This window comes from Ixodes scapularis, unplaced genomic scaffold, assembly GCF_016920785.2.
Source record: "Ixodes scapularis isolate PalLabHiFi unplaced genomic scaffold, ASM1692078v2 PGA_scaffold6__148_contigs__length_123643588, whole genome shotgun sequence".
Classification (NCBI taxonomy): Eukaryota; Metazoa; Arthropoda; class Arachnida; order Ixodida; family Ixodidae; genus Ixodes; species Ixodes scapularis.
The window spans coordinates 84,219,888-84,240,204 of NW_024609881.1; the positions used below are offsets into that span (position 1 = coordinate 84,219,888).

Genomic DNA, 20,317 nt, shown 5'->3' on the forward strand with positions numbered 1-20,317 from the left:
TACATTCTAAAAAGCTGAGAACCCTTGATCTCGAAAGTGAGCAAGCGATCAAGGTTGTCCTACCAAATGGCTTCTTCTGGGCCTATAAATGAAAGTTCCATGCTTGCAAGCCATTGCTAACGCCGGTCGACCGCTGAACTGTCAATGTGCATCGACGGGAAGCGCTTAAATTTCAAACTAGAGCCACGTCTTTGCACATTTATGCCGTTTTAATCCCGCAGCAATACGGTGCAAGGCGTCCGCAGCAAACTCGTACAATTGATTTTGTTGTTTCGGCAGTTTGACGAATGCAGGTTAGAGTTTGAACAGTGTCGATAGTTTGTATATTATAAGCGGAAAGGCTATGTTAAACCGCACTGTAATGCAAACCGTGTGCACCCACACACTTTTACGTTACTGTAATATCCTGAGATGGCCCACCCTACATCGAAAGCAGATGTGGTGAAAATGAGGATTGGGCTAACTTTCGGTGGGCGATAAGAAAAGAAGTTGAAAGAATTCTCGTTTTAGATTTTGTGACCCGCGAAAGTTGCGACTGCAGGGAGAGGCGACGTACCAAAGACGACAGTCCTTCCCAGTCGGCAATGTTCGCGCATCTCCCGCCGTGGCCGAGTAACACCCTTTCTGCCGAGGTCGCCATTGACCAGGGCCCTGCAATTACTAGAATGAACGAGCAAGCTACGAGGACGCCTTAAAAACGCCTCTAGACAGCATTTGCTGCAATCCCCAAGTTATGTTACCTGGAACGATCTCCCTCTAGAACTACTCCACAATAAAGACTTTAGAACTATTGCACGACGGAATCGCCCATGGGAAGTGTCAGTGCCCCGTCCCGACGAAGACGGCCCTCTTCGACACTGACCCCAGTGCTACGACGCCTTCGGGCACTGCGGGGCAATCATTGAACGAAGAAGCTAAACAGCCATTGTGTGTACAGTGGAATCTCGTCAATTCAAGCTCGCGAATAATTCAAGCTAACACGCAGATCCCGTCCTGTTGAGAAAGTCCCAGTAATTCAAACTTTGCATCACTCAAACAAAGTTCTGGTCCCCCTCGAGTTCAAATCAACGAGATTCCACTGTATAACAAGTAAAGAGGAGTTTGTGCACTCACCTCGCTCGCAAGCTGCCGCATGTGACTGCTGTTGCTGCTGCTGCTGATGTTGCTGATGCTGCTGTTGTTGCTGCTGCTGCTGCTGTTGCTGTTGCTGCTGCTGCTGCTGCTGCTGTTGTTGCTGCTGCTGCTGCTGCTGCTGCTGCTGCTGCTGCTGCTGTTGCTGTTGTTGCTGCTGTTGCTGTTGCTGCTGATGATGTTGCTGCTGATGTTGAGGTGACTGGAGGTGACTCTCGAGGCCCGCGTTGAGGACTGCCTGCTGCGCTATAGACTTCAGCGATGACAACGAATCTCCCATCTGCACCAGACGCATGCAGCACCGGTTAAGATGTGGCACACTTGGGAAGGAGACCAATGACCCTTGCCCAATCGTAGTATTTGTGGGAGAGGGGCACCCTCTAATATTTCTACCCTCTTCGCGGGTTATGAAGAGTTGGTTTTAGGATGCGTAGCAATTATTGCACCAGCTTTTGCCGCCTTCACGCTCGTGGGATCTAGCCTCGGCAATGATGATGTCGCCGCGTTCGTGCGACACCGTCGGTACTCTAAAAAGTTCCCTGTGATGTCAACGGCGCAACTGCGGCTGGTTGACGCCATGACGCCACACGGCACGGCGACATCATGATGGCGGGCGACAACGTGACGTCAGGCGACATGACATCACATGTCATTGCGACACCATGTGGTCATGCGACATAAAGTGTCATGTGGGCACCGTGTTTTCCCGGTGCCCACATGACAATGTGACATCAAACTATACCAGGTCGTCACGGAGGACTTGTGCTGTGCATTTAGAGCGCTTTTGGGGCATAGCAAAGAGATAGGCAGTCTATATTGTTCTTGTTGAAACCCTCGCTAATTGGTGGCTCTTTGTATCAATGTTTGATTACCATCAAAATTTGTGCATTCTGAATAATGTTTTTTTAAATTCTAGACATGTGTGCTTCCAAGTCACCATGTGCCCCTACAACAAACGCATCTTTGCTATTCGAGGCTCGACCATGCGAATGAAGGTAAGCAAATACGCCCGACAAACCGCAGTAATAAACTTCCCCGTTTGCAGGCTCGCTACTTAAATACTCCCAAGGGCAAGCGCTATACGAAAGACAAATTGCAAGAAAAAACTAACAATCCAATAAGATAACATTTCATTACGGTTGAGAGCAAACAGTTTTGCATGCTAAACACTCATTGCGGTGAGGAAATTTTTTCTTTGAGACTAATCTTTAGAAGATATATCAAGATGTACCACTAGAATACAGGTGAACCTCTCTAAAGCAAAGATTTATGGAGTAGAGATACGCAAAAAGTGATTCATAGCTAAAGTATGCTGGCACTACTGGTACAAACATTTGAGGCAGTGACAGGGTGAAGATACCGGCGTGGTGAAACTCTCTAAAGAGGGTCCCCATCCCGATGGACAAAAAAGTAAGCTAGTGAAAAAATAACCTGCATGTTAAGAAAACCTGTAAAGTGGAAGGTGGAAGGCAGGAAAAGAGAAACAGACAACCTCTAAAAAAGGACACTACCAAAAAAAAAAAAATCTGCAAAAAAAAAAGTTAATTTTGAAAAATGCCACATTTACATTAACCAACATCTAAAGAGTATTCCCAGAATGTTTCATTTGTTTACACTGCATAGTTATTTTATTTATGAACTATTGAAACTCCACCGATGGTAAAGAAAACGCGGAGGTTCGAGCGCTTGAATGCGTTTTTCTCCGTTCCACTTTTTGGCATAAATTTCACGTTAGGAAGACTACTGTTTGGTAACGGGACAAAAGGAAAGGCTCGCTCACTGTTTTTCCTAACTTGAATTTAATGGGCAATGCAACTGTGGCATCGCATCTTTTTTTACTTTGCGCATGCCTTTTATAAAAGATGTCAAGATTTTGTCGACAACATAAAATGCAAAACATTTATTTTGATTTTTCAGCGTGATGTTGACATCAAATAAATTACTTTTTGAAAATTTTTTCTTTCACACCTGCACTCTTCAGTCATCCTGCTGCTTATCTACCGTAAAGTTCCGAGAGGATGCCCGCCCCTAAGAGATCGCCCATTCCGTTCTTCTGGCTAAATACCCGTAACACAATTCCCCGAAACATCGCCCACCTACGGATTCCCATCGGACGTCATGCGATGTCGGGAATCGGTAGGTGGGCGATGTTTCGGGGAATCGCATCCGTCGCGCGATCTGCTGTACCAGTATGTCTGATAAGCAAGTTCGTAGTGGGCTCTCGCGTTTCTGTCCCCGATTTGCACGCATGATATCGGCACCCGTAAGACTCAAGTTGTTTCTGCGTGCATATTGTGTCGCGAAATGCGAATCTGCAGCGTCCGCAATCTGCGGTATCCGTTCCCGTGACACGAGAGTTCGTAGCAAAATCCCGCGTTTCTGTCAGTGACCTGCGCGTGCGATATTGATTCCCGTAACACACGAGTCGGTCCCGCGTATATACAGTGCAGTCCACTTATAACGATATTATTAAATGCGGAAAATCCGATCGTTATAACCGATTATCGTTGTATCCGGACTGACCCTGGAAACTGCCCAAAAATAGTTCCCCCAAGCAGAAGGTTACTCACCAGTGTTCACTGAATCACACCATAGAAGAAGTGCCGCAATATATCAAAGTTTTATTGTAGGGTCATTAGCAAGCACGCAATGAAATGGTGTCAAACACGCTAAAAAAAATCCAAGATCTCCGCTTGCTTGTGCGGCAGCTGGAGCTTGACTATCGCGGTGTGCATACAGCTCGTACAACCGCTGGTCGTCAAAGCCGCTTGTTCCAGCCTTCTTCATTACGACGTCCCCGGATTTCAAGATGGTCGATATCGTCGACTGAGAGTGCTCATACTTCCGGACGAGACTTCCGACCTTGAATCCTTGCCACCAATCACGTAGGATTTGCTTTTTCTCCTAGAAGGAGATAGCTTTTTGCTTCGTCGGAGCCATCTTTCACGCCAGCGACGCGGGGAAGAGGAGGGCGGGGAGGGGTTACAAGGTTACGGGTAGGATGATGATGATAGCGTCGAGGTTTTAAGGCCGCGTGCAGCGCCTACTCACGGAGTATTCGGTCGGGGCCCGTCGGCGATGATCGCGTCCGCCGATCTCTGTCGTTTCTTTGCGGAATTTCACAATTTTTATCTTATTTTCTGTTGAATTTTCGTAGTAAACACATTCTATGCGATCATTTATTGATCGTTATATCCGATATACCGGGAAAAATGCATCGCTATATATGGTTTATTTGTACATAGAACCAATGCAAAAATTGATGCTTCTATAAAATCGATCGTTATAACCGATATATTGTTATAAGTGGTATCGTTATAAGTGGACTGCACTGTATTGCACTGTGAAATACGATTCTGCTGCATCCGCGATCTGCAGTATTCGTTCCCCTGACATAACGAGTTTGTAGCGGATTCCCACGTTTTTGTCCACGGTACGCTCACGCAATATTGGTTCCCGTGACTGGCAGGTCTGTAGCGGGTTGCCGAGTGTTTATTGCACCATAAAACTTGTATCTGCTGCGTCCGCGATTTAAGGTACCCATTCTCTTGAGATGAGACTTCTCTGCGGGTTTCCGCAGGTCCTTCGCACGGTAAAACACAAATCTGCTGCATCCACAACCTGCGGTATCCTTTTCTGTGTCGCAGGAGTTTGTAGCAAATTACTGCGCGTTTGTCGCATCGTAAAACACGAATTTCGGAGTCCGTGATCTGAAGTATCAGTTACCGCGTCACGTGATTTGTAACATGAGCCCCGGAGTTTATGATTAATTTTTGATAAAGTTGCTGTGGCATTTCCAAAGATAGCCTACCCTATATTTTTCACCATTTATCTCTTCATTCTAGGTGGGCGATTTTTCAGAACTTTGCAGTAGCGAAAAAAAACTGTTGTGCATTTTAAAGTTTAGCCCGGTCATATCACACCCGGGTATTTCGAATTATTGTTTATATCGAACAGTTGAAACATCCCCTTGAAAATAACATGTAATAGCATAGGAGCGTTGTTTTTCTGTACCAATACCGAACTCCCAAGGCGGAAACACTCGATACCCCCCCCCCCCCCCCCCCCCCCCCCCGTTGCTTCTCCCGCGGTCAGGTTTCGGTCCTTTTTGAATTCAATATATCCAAGTTCGACTATATTAGTTTTCTAACGACAAATTTCCTAATCAACGTCTCTGTGTTCTCTATAAAAACGACTGTATAATTTCTTTCGCTATTCACGTACACGGACAGCCATTAGCCAGTTTACTGTAAACGACTTATTTTTCGTGGCCTCAATATTTCGCGATTTATGTCAAAAGCTGAAGTCTTGGAATAATCGGTGGGTTCGAATTTTCGCGACGCAGTGGGATCTCAATAAGGACTCCAATGTGTTTACATTTTACCGGAATTGTTGGCGGGAGCTATTTTCCTCAAATTGTAAGCGATTCGCGAAAATCACAAAAATTAGGTTCTTGCGAAAATTAAGTAGTTTACAGTACGCTGCAAATTTCATTCTCATATTCAGCCAAAGGTTCGAAGGTTGACCCTTTCGGGTAGTGTCCTCCCTTAAGCAGCCCGTCCAAATTTTGCTACCCCTTTCTCAAATCCTTCGCTTCCCACACCACTGACTAGAGCTAGTTCGCACCACGGTACCGCCGCAGGTTGCGCAGTGCAGCGTCGCCGTGGCACAGCGGTCCCGACGCCCCGTCCGCACTGACAATTAAGCATTCTTGAGGCTGCTGCCAACGCAGCTGCTCGACGAATGAGATGTCGGGGAAAATTCTTTTGTCTGAAGCAGGTCTAGGGGAACTCCCCAAAGGGCATTCCGTGCTTTTCAGGGTTCCCCCCTCACCTTGTCCTGGAGGGGACCGTTCATGAGGTGGGGCGAGGGCGCCGTGGGAGAGCTGGGCCTCCCCGTGCCCCCCTGCTGCGAGCCTACCAGGCCGTACAGCGAGCCCATCCCGCTGTTGCCCAGGTCGGCTCCGCTGTTGTTGCTCCCGCTGTGCAGCAGCTGGGAGCCGCCGCTCAGGCAGGAGGACGACGTGGACGTCGTTGAGGACGACGAACTGCGGGACGAGACGCGCTTGCATGCAACTTCGCGTCGAGAAGTTGAAGAGCAGTCCAATATTTGCCCACTTTCCCTACGTTGTCCAGGACTTTTTCTGGAATGTTTCCCCGCCGTCCAGGCTTGGAATAAGGAACGCTTCCGCCAAGATTCCACAAAACATCCTTAATGGCTCAGGCTGTTTCCTCACATCCTTCTAAATGGCTGATGCACACAATGTTAAGGCCAATGACCATATTCCCCTTAAAGGGAAGCTACAAAGGTTCTTGAAAAAAATTAGTTGGAAGTGAATTCTAGTGTATTTTTACCCCATGGACCCAAATACCCGAACCATTGGCTGCGCAAGCATTGTCAAATGCGAAAGACAGTCGCTGTACGTGACGTCATCGACGAACCTTTCGGCTGCCCAAGGCTAGGGAGGCGGGGCTTCAGCCCTATATTGAAATTGCCTCTCATGACTCTCCGGCATGTCGCATTTGAACAGAATTGTGATATTTGTTATTCTACAGGCCAAATGAACGCAATTCAAATGTGTTTTCTTTTTTCAAATGCAGTAGAACTTCCCTGGCAGCTCAGGCACTTCCCCTACCTACAGCCTTCCCACAGACACACTAAAACTTTGTGTCAAGGACCACTTTCCCCCCCCCCCCCCCCAAGATTTCCTAAAACTTCTCAGGCAGCTCTGGCTCTTTTGCTGCATGCTTCCCACAGGATGATGCACTCAAAGTTTGAGCCGATAACCCCTTTCCCCCCAAGATTCCCTAAAACTCCCCAGGCAGCCTAGGCACTTTCCCTACACCCATACCTCTGAAGATGCCCTCAAAATTTGGGTCGAAGACCACTTTTCCTCAAGATAGCCGAAACCTTCCCCATCAGCCCTGGCCGTTTACCTACATGCTTCCCACAGGCAGGCGACGGCCCATCTTGAGCTGTGGACCGCAGAGGTACGTCCAGAGCGGAATGTGGCCCACCTGCTGTTGTTGTTGTTGTGCTGCACGGGCGAGGAAGAGAGTGTCCGGTGGTACTGGTCCTGCATCCCGATGCACGACTGCATCCCGGAAGACGGGGGAGGGGACGGCGTTCCTGAGCACGGCATCATCAGGCCCCCGTCCACCAGGCACGACATGTCCGCTGCACGCCCAGGGAGAGACAGATTCAACAAAAGTAACTATGGGCTGCTGCAGCATCAGGCATGACACTCTGCCCACACGAAAGATGGCAGGTGTCCATTCATTCTGACGAGTCATAGATTACATTAATTTCCAAGTAACAGCATGTGGTTACAGAGGCGCATATTTTGTAGTGTCCCATTCTGGGTTGCTAGAGAACTGGCGAGCTTTTATGGAGCATTTTGTCCCAGAAATTGGGGGTGGGGGGCAGAGCCTTTTCCGCAGACCTCATACCCCAACCGGCCACATTTGACATTGTTTGAGGGGGGACACCACCCAGAAAAACAATTTCTGCCAAAAAAAGTTGAGCTTGAAGAATGCCATATTTCCATGCACCAACATCTAGAGAGTATTCCTAGAAAGTTTCATTTGTTTACACTGCATAGTCATTTATAAGTTATTTTCGGTCCACCAATGCTAAAGAAAAGGTAGAGGTTTGAGCACTTTGAACACATTTTTCTCTGTTCTACCTTTCTGGCATAAATTTCATTTTAGGAAAACTTTTGTTTGCTAACGGGACAAAAAGGTAAGGCTCACTTTTTGTTTTCCCTGACTGGAATTTAATGGGCAATACAATTGTGGCATAGTTTTTTCCCTGACTGGAATTTAATGGGCAATACAATTGTGGCATAGTTTTTTCCCTTTGTGAATGACTTTTATAAAAGATTTTAAGATTTTGCCGACAATATAAAAGACAAAAAATTTATCTGGTTTTTCAGCACGATGTTAGCATAAAATAAATTACTTTTTGGAAATTTTGTTTTCACAGTTGCACTCTCCAGGCATTCTGCTGCATATCTAGAGAAGAAAAATATTGGCCATTACATTAGTTTTCTAACAATAGTTTTCCTAGACATGTCAGTGTGTTCCCAATAAAACTATTACAATTTCTTTCCCAATTCATGCAAGATGAAACTTTGCACCGCATTCTGCCTCACAACTGCCAGTATATACTGCAAGTTTCATTCATATTAAGCCAAAGACTCAAAAGTTGACCCTCTTCGGTAGTATCCTCCCTAAAGTTCTTGCAGCTAGTTGAACTTTAATAAATTAAGTTATTTTTTAGCTAATATAACAATAAAATTCAAGCAAACTATAGCCCTAGTTTTTTTTTTTTAGTAACCTATATCGGAGTTACTTCTAAAAGTTGCGTTGTCGACAAATTGCACAGCTTCACGTTGACTTGGGCCCAACATCAGTGCTAATTGTTGCCACTTTCTTGAACTCCGCAGTAAAGAAACTAAACTTTTTGCCGGCAACCGCGGTGCATACAAACATAGCGAGACATTTCAGAAGTATAAGCGACAAACCTCACCTTCTTCATTTTTTGTGCTCAACTTTAAAGGTTGGTTCAGAATGTGAACGTGCCTGTGTTACAACTGCTTATCCCTGCTCGTGACGAGACGCTTGCTACCGCTACCGAGGTCCACACAGCACGTTGCAGGGGAACCCGAAGATCTACAACGCAGTCCGTCTCGCGTAAACGCAAACGTCTGAACCAACCTACGCAACTATCCGTAATTTGTTCACATCTCACTGTGTAACCAACTCGACTACATTCAAAGAGTAACTTTCACACCTCAGGCTTGTGCTGTTTCATTGTTTCTCGCCAAAAACGACTCGACGCACTGCCTAAAACACCCGGCACAAACCTCCTTGCACCAAGCTACGAAAATGTTTGTACGCCTCTCGAGATATCCAATCCTAGAGATGTACGCAACAGACAAGCTCCCCCATCAAAACGAAAGAGAAGAACTGGCTCAAGAAAAAAGCCGCCGTCCACCGACCTTTGGTGTTGGCCGCTGCCGCAACGGCGTAAGGTGTCGACGGCGGCGAAGCCACGGCGTGGTTCTGGTGAGAGTTGACTGACGGAGAACTGTTGCTACTGCTTTGGGACGATGTGCTGTGGGGCAGTGGCCAGGCAGAGAAAAAAAGAAAGGAAACAATGCGTAAACTGGCAAAAAATCGAGACAGTATACTTAAAACAAGGGTTCCGCATTTGTGAAATTTTTTTTCTGGCAATTCGGGAATTTTTTTTTTTGAAAAGGGCTCGTTTTTTGGTTCTTCTTGTTGAATTCGGAGTCTATTTTCGGAAACAAACAGAAAAAATCGGCGAATGTCAGGGCTTATGTTGAGGAAAACTGGACACGGGCATAGGATTCCAAAACCTGCGGCGAACACGCGCACGACTTCTGTACTTGGAAAACGTTCCGGCACCGATAAGGAAGAAGAATGAAATAAGGGGTTGGTTCAATAGTGAGAGATGGGCAATTCGGTACACAGTACCTCCTGACAATAAGCGCCGCAAGACAGGGACAGAGAGTGAAAGACGCAACACAAAGCGCTCTGTGTTGTGTGTTGCACTTTCTGCCCCTGCTTGCAAAGCCTACTGTCAAAATGTGGGTTCCCCGAGCAAGCAGCAGCCTCGTGGGCTGCGTTCCCCGGAATACCGTGGGGACTGCGTTCCGGGTAAACAAGGAATGAGGCTGTAGACGGACATTTCTTCCCGTGGAGCTTGGGACAGTTTCGATGCAGGGTTCTGCGACTCGCACAGACTTTGCCGAAAGCGGTTCGGAGGCTATTTTTCAGGGTTTAGTGAAATATACTGGTAATGCAAAGCTCCATTTTATGATCCCACAGAAAACGCCCTTCCCGGAAGAGCGCAACGATTTAATTGGAGAAAATACGCGACGGTCACCACAAGCGAGTTCCCCGGAACTAGATTACCTATGTGCCCCCCCCCTCTTACACAATAAAAAGACGAAACAATTGTTTTGGCTATATGGCAAAAAAAAGAATAAGTGCTACCCAGCAAACACGTCAGGAAGTCTATTGATTTTGAAATAATCGACGTACGGAGAGTCAACCCTGTAGCACAAGTTCGACCACCTGACAGTTGGCGATGCAGCCGAAGACACCCAGTCTAGAGAGGGGAGAGTCCTTTTACCCCTAACTGAAGGGTATGCTTTATCTTCATTTTGAATTTGGGAGAAATTGGAATGAGATAAAAATTAAACTCTGGGTTTTGCAAAGGCTTTAAAATTCCAACAAACACCCTATTCTCAATCAAAAACAGACTCCGACAGAAATGTGTAAGTTTTGTCGAGCCAACTCGCAAGAACTCGCGCCAGTGACGAAACATCGCACGACATCAATGTGCCAACCGCTCGTTCCGGCTTTCGGGTGGCCGATTTTGCCAACAGAATCCCCGCCCGACGGGAAACTTGCAAATGCAACGACGCGGCCCAAAAGACACATCGAAATCAGCCGACGGAATAGAGCGGAATCGGACGATTTACAAGGTTCTGGCAGTGGCCGCATCGTCCCGCTCACCTGTTGTTCCGTGACGTGATGGGTGCGGGCCCCCTGCTGTTCTGTGTGGCTGCATTCCCTGACGAGTTGGGCACGTGACTCCGAACCGTGACCGGCTTCCCTGCCTGACCGCTCTGCAGAGCCGAAAATAAGGGAGAAGGTATCAGCATCCCCAGATTGCAAAGGCTTTCTGTGCTTATTAGGGGATTAAGAAAATACTCTGGTCTTGAAACACAAAAATTAGAGAACATTTTTTTTTTTTTTTTACATTTTATTTCATGATTTACAAGCCACAAAAAACATATATTGTAAGTACTACACTCGAGAAATGCACAATTATATAGTTACATCAACTCAAAGTTTTATATCCAGGCTGTTTGTAGGCATGTTTTGAAAAGCTTTTACTGGTTTTCTTTAGAATTCATTTTTTCGTCACAACAACGAGTTTGCCCATTGGTACCTTTGGATTCAGAACTTGGACCTGAATGCTTTTTTTCGAGGGTTTAATACCTCATAAATTAGACAGTGCAGCAACACCACTATTTCTGAAAAACATCAACTATAAAAAATTTTAATTGCCAAACACTTTAACAATTTATTTTAATTATCGGGAAAAAACATTTTAACTTGCGATACCTTTTTCTGGAATTATGATAAAATTGTAAGAGTGGATCTCTTGCACCTTCTAGTGTTTGTAGTACACGCCAACATAGGGTGCTTTGTGCCATATTTTTAATGAATATTGTCAAAAAAAAAAAAAAAAAAACATTGGCCAGAAACAAAAAGTTTGTTTCGTTGAAAACTATAATACAGTCGCTGAACTATTTTTCAGAAGGAGAAATATTAGAAAAGGCAAGCCATTTGCTTCACGCTTGGTACCACGCAGCACTTGACATTACTTGCGACCAAACCGTTAACTTGACAGAAACTGTGTCTGCGACGCTTAAATTTCGCTCAGCTGGATAAGGTAATGCGGTTTTCACTAAATAAATGGTCGTACAACCCGCGACTTTTGGTGGTAAACAGTGCACAGCATAATTATTTACGCATTATTTTTTTTTAATTATTACAACCTTACTTGGACCACTTTATTGATTTGATTTTGGTAAGGCAACACTATCCCCCACTTCATTAACATAAAGCTGGTCTCATAAAAGCCCCAACAACGCTTATCTCTGTGCTACAAATTAAGAGGACTTAGGTTCAAGCATTGTCAATCAGACATTCCACACTGTTCAAAAAATAAAAAAAAGAAGACAGAATGACAGGCAAACTATTTCCTTGTGGGTCAGTAAGTGTGAGCAAGTGTGCATATGAATGTCAGTGAATTAGTGTGGCAGTGAGTCAGTGCACGAGCTAGGGTGTCAGTGGGAAAGTGAATTAGTCAGCAAGTGCGCAGAAGTGAATGCTAGTGTCAGTGAATCTGTGTGCTAGTGAGTGTATGTGCGAGTTTGTGAGTGTAGAGAGCATGCGTGAGCGAATGTAAGTGAGCGAGTGACAGTGGGTATGCGCGAGTTAGTGAGTGGACATGAGTTGGTGGGTCAGTGAGCAGGTAAGCCAGTGAATGGGTGTGCATGAGCGAGAGTCAGTGGATGGGGTAGTGAACCTCTCAGCGAGCACGAGTCAGTGCATCAGTAATGGCGAATTCGGGTGGTCAATTGTCGGCAACTTATTTTGCCGGAAAACCGGCAATAGTGTTCGCGTGGTCAGTTTCCCGCCGGCGCGCACCGTTCGGGTGGTGGTTCACCGGCAAGCACCGCCAACTTTCTGGCGCTTTTTCCGCCCGAGCTCCGAACGGCCGGGCGAGTAGGTGCCAGACTGTATCCGGTGTCGTCACTTCCGAAATGAGAGAGAAGGTCATAGAGAAAAAAAATGAACGAAAGAACGAAACTGATCTGAAGTAACTTTAGCAGCCGCCACGATAGTCAATCCAAGTCGTTTGGACGTGAGTGACGGCGGCGACAGGCTCTCACTAGCGGTGTCGCACGGGCAAGAGGCGAAGTAAACTGCCACCGTCTGGCGTTTAGTGTTCGGGTGGTGAGGGTCACGTGGTGTGCCGCCGGCGCGTTTTTGGTTGCCGGTTTTGCCGGCTCGTTCTCGCCGGCGACTGACCACCCGAATTCGCCATTAGTGAGTGTCAGTGATCGTGTGCACACGAGCAAGTGGGTACAAGTTACTGAGTGACCGAGTCAATGTCGGAGACCTTCCCCCAATTCAATGCCTCTCTTGCATCACCAACAAAAAATTGAGCAGTTCCAAGTTAATTCAGAGTACTGTCACAGCGAGAGCTGCGACACGTCTCGGCGAAGTCGTCGGCCATAAGCGCCGCATTCACGTACTGTGGAGCACATGAACAAAATAGACATTCGTTTTGTTCGGAACGCTTTTGTTTTGTTCCATTTTACTTCAAACGCTTTTGTTTCTTTTTGTTCCAGAGTGTGTGAAAGTACCTCTCCCAGCACGAGCTCTTGGCATTGATAGAGCTACTACAAAAAATTGTTACCTGCTATTTTTTTTTAGAGCGCGTGCAGTGGGCACTAAGAAAACTCACAAGTTTTGTAGTACCCAAAGCCCCATGCGCGCGTAAATTGTTTTTTTAAAAATGGGCCGATCCCGGAGGCAGTGCAATCGATGTGAGCACGGACACCGGACGGATGGACAAGGCTAGACCCTAAGGAGCTTTGCCCCTAAAAAGCTATAGAAGTCCACTCCTAACTCAGCTTTCTCGAGAAGTGGTTCAGCTTCCCTTTAACGGCGTGGCATAGCTCAGCAGCAACGCCTCCACTTTGCACTGAGTGGACCCAGGTTCGATTCCCGTAGGCGGCACGGCAATCTTTTTTGAAGATTTTGAAACGCTGACAACGGACGCATACATCGCCCACTAAAACATCAACGACGGACGTCACTCTTCCAGGGGTGGGGAATGGCTCGTCGTAACGGCCGACTCCGTAAAACGAACCGAAGCGACGCAGAGAAGGAGGCACCCACCTCGCAGGGCCTGGAATGATTGGTGAGGCCCGGGCTGGGCACGGGCGAGCTCGAGTTGGTCGATGCCGGCGTGTCCGACTGGGCCGACGACCCACACTCCTCGGCGGGCAGGCCCGTGGCGCTGCCGTCCCCGGAGCCCCCGCCCGGGGGCAGCAGGCAGTTCTCGGCGGGCAGCAGCTCGGCCCCTTTGGACAGGTAGTCCAGCGGGGCCATGTCCCGCAGGTCCAGGTCGTCGTACAGGAACTCGTTCTCCTCAAAGTCCGGGTCCTGGCACGACTCGATGTAGTACTCTATGTCCTCCTTGATCTTGCGGATCTTGTACACCTCCACCGTGCCGTTGTCCAGCATCCGCATCAGCGTCTCCAGCTGCACGATGTGGTACCGGTGCCGCTCCAGCAGCAGCTTCAGCTCCTCCAGACGGTCCTGGCGAAGGCGAATGCGATCGACAGAGGTCACAAGGGAGATTACGGCGGGGTGTGTCGGCATGGGTGCGGCTAGCCACACGTGGAACGCAAGCTTGCGCCGTAGGCTCCGGGTTCAATCCGGGTATGCGTCGTACTAGCGTGATGTACCGTTGGCGACGCAGTGGACGCAAATAGGATCTCGGACCCTTTTTGCTTTTTACTCTGAAACGCTAATGGCAAGCACCAAACTGCCTCTCGGGTTAGTGGCCCAAATGGACACTTTACACCGCACCAGTGGTTTTAATAACAGGCCTTCCATTCTTAAAACAAAAAAAATAACAGGCATTGCTTGCTATCAAGAGTGTCACGCATAGTACTACATTAAAGACCCAAGATTAGCACTTGTATGGCGCTGCTTAAATTTCTCATCTACCTTGTGAATTTTTGTTTCCAGCCCAGTCTCCTGCTTTTTGAACGCTTAACATCTAAACTGCTTTGTTTATTGACACTGGTGGCACTCTGTTTCACCACAACTTGGCAAACGACGAAGGCTGCAGTGGCCGTGAGGCAGTTAGCGAGGAAGCAAAGCACATGAGCGTTCTCCACAAGAAGAGTGTGTGTCAATGTAACATGGTCATGCGTCTCGCTTCGACACTCCGATTCGCCACCGGGGTGGGCCACAGCTTTAGAATCTTGTTGAGTAGCGTCGTCACACAAAAATACAGCTTGTTTGGGAGCACAAATAAAACTTATTTTGCGTCGTCGGTTGACAAAAGATGTAGTGCTTGTCGCTATACTTACTTCGAGGCGCTAAGCTCACCGAGGAGTTACGCCTCGGGAGAAAGCAAAGCAAGTTGGACATTGTACATGTTTGTACGGCCATAAGCCAATCTCCAAAAATCTGTGCTATCCCCTCTCTGCCACGCAGCAAACAGGGCCACCGTCCTCGTCCAATCCTTTGCGGGATCCACAAACCGAAGACAGGAGTAAAGGTGATGGAAGGAAAAGGAGTGAAAAGAGGGGGAGAAAAAGAAAAGTTAAGACCCACCTGGTTGTCATTCTTTTTTTTCTTGACTCCGATCATTAGGGACTCGACTTCACTCTCGAACTGGTCGACGTGGATGTTGAGGATCGCTATCGAATTCTGCACGCAAGAGAGAAGCGAGCATTCAACAGGGGCGGCCAGCACAGCTGGTGAAAAGTCGGACTTCTCGCGCATTCAGCGATAAAAAAAACGGCCAAAAGAGAAAACAGCAATTGGCATAGAATTAGGCCTACCAAGGTCAACTTTCCATTCTGACAACTCGAGCAAACAACGGAGGTTCGCCTGCCACGAAGTGCTATTCACAGAACACCTTCACACCATCTCCTTATGAAACCGAAAAAAGGTAGCCGTCTGCTACAAACCGAGAGCTGCGGCAAAGTGATATTGGACGCGGGCCTAACTTGTGATCGCCTGCTCTTTCACGCCGGAAGCAATCAACAACCTCTGCCTTCCATAGCTCGCTTTTCTTCTGCAGTACGCAGGCTAAAATCCCCCGTTGGATGAAAGAGCACTTGGGACAGGCACACCAGAAGTCAAGAGACCTCTCTCGCCATCCGTGAGTGAGCGAGAAGTTCTTGAAAAAAAAAAGTGAAAGCCATTTACAGCTCCCTGTAACGCCGAATTAGAGCGCAGCTCTTGAGGAGGAGGGAAGGGTACTGAGGGTCATGTGTTCTCGGGGGTGGAGGGGTCACGTGACATAGGGGAAGGGGTCATGTGACCCCGGGGGAAGGGAAACTATGTGGGGATCACGTGACCCCCCGAGGGAATTTTTCTGCTAGATTTAGCGGGGAAATTTTTCCGTTAAATTTAGCGAGGAAATGTACCCATAATGCACCGCGCGGTGATGGCGACGCCGCTCAAGCTGGAAACGGGCAGCTAAGAGCTGCGTTCTAAAAAGATACTGCCCAATTGAGGGTTCATGAACAGATCAAAATTTTCTGCAGGCCGACAAGGCTCTCCATCAGAAAAGCGGTGACACCCTGTCCAATCGGCACCCACAAAGCTCTCATCTCGCCAGGGACTGAAATCAGACAGCGGGTGCACATACTGACGTCGGCCGGTGTCACCGGGCCAGTTGTGGCGCGAATCTGGGGGGCACCGAGTCAGCGCCGAGCAGAGCAGAGCGAAAGGGCACTCACCGACAGCCAGTTGGTGATGTCCTCCTTCTCCTTCTGGGCGGGGTCCACCTTCTGCGCTCCGCCCAGTCCCTCCTTCGAGTACGCTTTGGTCTTCGTCTCGCGCTCCACCACCTTGAACCGCTCCATTTGCTGCTCCGGGGGTAGGAGGGAAGACGGGATGGCAGCGAGGAGCGCGTGTGAGGCACCCCAGGGGCAGACTTCGAAATTTGCCGCTCCACCATGGACCTTACAAACGCACCAGAGTCGTCGATCGGGTCTTAAATGAAAAGTACTTTTATGCACTTTTTAATGAATGTAGGGAGCGATTACTGTTTCGTCCTTTCTTAGTGAACGGCATGAATCTGACTTCTGTTGGCAGACCAAACGGTGGCTGACTGCGTCACAAGACTATCGTCGTGCCGGTCCATTTATTCATTCTTCCCGCAAGCTCGGGGCTGTTCCCAGACGGAGGAAGGGCACTCACCGTCTCTATCAACTTCCGGTTGTCCATAAGGATCCTCTTGTCCTTGATTTCGCTCGACGCCATCCACGTTTTAATTTGGTCTCGTAACCTCTGGGCAAGGGACGGCAACGAGGGGAATTTGTTTCACGGAAGGAATTTCTTGCGAGGTTTTTTTATGCTTTTATATAGTTGCCACAGATTTTCAATTTCGACCTTCAGGCACTGAATGCTACAGATGTGCGAATAGCGATTTTTCGTTTCGAAGCAAATACGAGGTGATTAGCTCTTTTGAACAAATAATTGTGAATTGAATCGAATGATTTCGAAGCAAAGCGAATAGTCTGCAGCCGTCAATACAGTCATGGTAGAGGACCCTGGAAACTAGGGAACGCTCTAATCTGAACAATGGCGAAAAAATTGGCGAGAAATTCGGCGGTTATGACTGGCCGGCGCCAAGGTTAAGTGCGGCGTTGTCCAATCCCGGCCGCCAGATTTCTCAGACTTTTTCGCCAAGTGTCTAGAATAGGGCCCAAGGTCTGAAGGGTTCACTACCGTGATCGTTCACCAGCTCGCCTGCGCAATTACTCTTATTTCAATAGAGACGTGTCTCATCAATATGGACGCTTCCGTTTCCCAGAAAAATCATCCATGATGTGAATTGTCCATAATAGTGAATCAAGCTCAAGATCAAAAATAATTAATGAGATGCGTGGCCACTAAAGACACTATTTATCTGGCAGTGTTCAAAGGAAAAGAAAGCAAGCGAATGATGACGGGCGACACAAAAGCACTGTTTTCTTTCATCTTTTTTTAAGTCTGAATTAAGGCAAACTCTGCAGCATTCTAAAATTAGAAATACTCTGGAAATATTTTAAGTCACCAAATAGCCCTATTCAATTCGAATCAAATGTAACCATTATTCGCTTCTACATTCGGAAGTTTTGAACATTCGCACAACCCTACTGAATGCCAATAATGCGTGACAAACTAAAACAATAATGAAATAACCTGGCAACAAAGTGCCCAGATTTTTTTTTTTTTTTTTTTTTCATCTAGGAACAGAAATGGGTGCCCTTGGTTTTCCCAGAATTTTGGTTGTCTGAATGGCCCAAATTAAAAGCCTGTTTTCATCATGTAATCATATCTATAACAAACAAACATCACAAGACTGATCCATTAAGTTCATTTAAAGTTCCAGAACTTGCTCTTCATTGTGCCTCATATTTGCAGAGCCTGCAGGATACAAAACTGCAAAAAGCTTGCTAAGGCCATGCATACTTAGGAATATTTCTGGCTCCGACGAGCAGGGACAAAACGGATCACTGCGCCCAACCGAAAACTCGTCAAATTCAACAGACGCAAATGTCGAACTGACAAACAATCCAACAAAAACAGGCCCACACCATCAACAGAAGAGAACATTAAAAAAATAAGTTCCCATAACAAAAAGAAAACAAAAAGATCTTACCTGGAGCTTTTTAATCTCTTTCTTAAGGTCAGCCTCATATTTTTCTTTCTGATTTGTGTTGGTTGCATTGTAGACCTAAAAAGGAGGACAGAAAAAACGTTCAGCGTTTCCACTCTCGTGAAGAAGGAAGACCAGCAGAGCTGTACTTTCCTTTCCCCAAGAGGGCGCGTGGCCAACCCATCGCGAGTCCAAACCAAAACTGATAAGAGCGTAGGAGCGTAGGAAACAGCGCGCAAAACAGACGAGGACGAAGAAACAAACGTGACGAGTGCTGCGCTCGTTACGTGTGCTTCTTCGTTGTCGTCCGTTTTTCGCGCCGTTTTCTACGATGAGTTGCCACCAACGCGCCCAACTATCCATTCTTCTATTATAGCTGGAAAGGTTGCCACCATCTACGAGCGACGGCGGAAACCATGCTGGTTGTGTGCTTGCCGCCGTCGCTTATAGATGGCGGTAGCTGTCCAGGTAGGTTTGTGTCGACATACACAGACACAATCCTGGGGAACCTAGCCCTTAACAGCTCCGCTGTAAAAAAAGAAGGCACTCTATGCTTCATTTTCTGTTCCAGATCTCACAAGTTAGTTTCTAATGCTACTCCTCACAAAATTTCTTATAAGAAATCTCTCGCGTCTGTCTAACCCTTCCAGTACCATGCCCGGGTATGCTCGGTTGCCTTCTAGCATAGTTTCAGTCTGCTCCCTGTCCCTCCCATCCGGGGTGTCAATACTTTTTATGTGTAGCCATAACAAACGGAGCAGGCGATGAAAACTATGTGTCATTGTGTGGTGTCACTCTCCGATGGTCCACTATTTCTTTTGTTTAGACAACCCCTCTTGTGGTGCGCTCCCTCGCTGTTACAGGCCGGCGAACCCATGGCGTTCGACCTCGTGCCTCACGGCAAACGCCGAGATCTAGAAATTACATATGAATTCGGTATTCGACAGCTGTGAAAGCGAGGAAGTTACAGTTCCGAATAAACAAAGGCCGCGTCGGGACGTTCAAGAGCGACCTCAGGTTGCGAAGTCAAGGTAGCCGCGGCACAGTATCCAGTCTCGAGAAGCCCAAGGCTAGATATACAGGGTGATCCACGTAACCCGAGCCAAGGTTTTAAAATATTTCGGTGAATTTTAGGAAGACAGAACCGGGGGAATAAGTTTGTCCATTATTTGAAGCAATTTAGGCTAGCTTTTGTATTCTGCCCAATAAAATAAACTTTTAAACTGTTCTGTTTAGAGCGAATGTTCCAATAATAAAGTTATACAGCGCCCTCGGAAACATCCAATTCAGGGGTTTTTAACAAGAAACCTCAAGCACGACTTGTTTTTCCAGGCTTCTAGAGGCTTGTTTACACGCTTGCAACTGAGTACAACCAAGTGAGACAAGACTGGTTTTTAAAGAAAAACATAAGCCTAATTTTTTTTTTTGTTATTAATTTTTCAAATTGAGGTTATTGGTTTTAGGAACTAATTATACACCGTTACACTAAATTTGACAACCATATACCAAATAGTTACATTGATATCAAATATTTTCAACACATTGTGAGGCAGTAAGTAACAAAGCAAAGGAATTCAATGTTTGAATGCATTTTTTTTTTCAGTTCCACTTTTTGCTGCAAACTTCCTGTGAAGGAATCTTTTGCTTGAAGGTAAAAAGTATTCCGATACCACAATCAAGATGTCTCTAAACTGAAATTTACTGGGGAGTCGGGCTATCTACTTAATTTTGTTTTAAGTTAGAGTTCTCATTGAGAAAAAGCCATGTTTTCAAAAAGACATAGGAAAGATATGCAGCTCACATTTTGAGGTAATAACTCTTCCTGAAATATTTACATTTGAGTTATAAAAACTAGATAGCACGAAGTCCCACATCGCCCGCTTTATACTCAAGCAGTCAAAATGATACTTAATAGCTTCATTTGCATATCATAGATATACTTAACAAAGAGTGACACATTTTATGCAGGTATTTAAAATAGTCCATGAGAGCTGGAGAGCCGGCATCGTTTTCAATCGTTTCGGATAATAAAAAAAAAATATGATTTTGATGTGTCAGTGCCCCTTTAAATCATGTTTATGAACGCTACAGTACAAGTCGCGCATTCTTTTTTGTAATTCATTGGGTTTCTTTGAAGCCTGGAAAAACTAACCGTGTAAGAGGTTTCTTAATCAAA

General features: G+C 46.7%; 1 protein-coding gene across 1 annotated transcript in view; it reads right to left on the reverse strand.

The window, feature by feature from the left end:
• The window catches only part of LOC8053757 (CCR4-NOT transcription complex subunit 3), a 45,326-nt gene that overhangs the window by 18,199 nt on the left and 6,810 nt on the right, over positions 1 to 20,317 (reverse strand). The window contains exons 3-12 of the mRNA XM_029993883.4: positions 18,145 to 18,219; positions 16,698 to 16,787; positions 16,235 to 16,363; positions 15,099 to 15,194; positions 13,647 to 14,069; positions 10,680 to 10,792; positions 9,134 to 9,249; positions 7,149 to 7,308; positions 5,965 to 6,178; positions 1,114 to 1,411 (exon numbers count right to left, since the gene is read on the reverse strand). Coding sequence (XP_029849743.3) covers positions 1,114 to 1,411; positions 5,965 to 6,178; positions 7,149 to 7,308; positions 9,134 to 9,249; positions 10,680 to 10,792; positions 13,647 to 14,069; positions 15,099 to 15,194; positions 16,235 to 16,363; positions 16,698 to 16,787; positions 18,145 to 18,219 — 1,714 coding nt within the window. The remainder of the gene's footprint in view (positions 1 to 1,113; positions 1,412 to 5,964; positions 6,179 to 7,148; positions 7,309 to 9,133; positions 9,250 to 10,679; positions 10,793 to 13,646; positions 14,070 to 15,098; positions 15,195 to 16,234; positions 16,364 to 16,697; positions 16,788 to 18,144; positions 18,220 to 20,317) is intronic.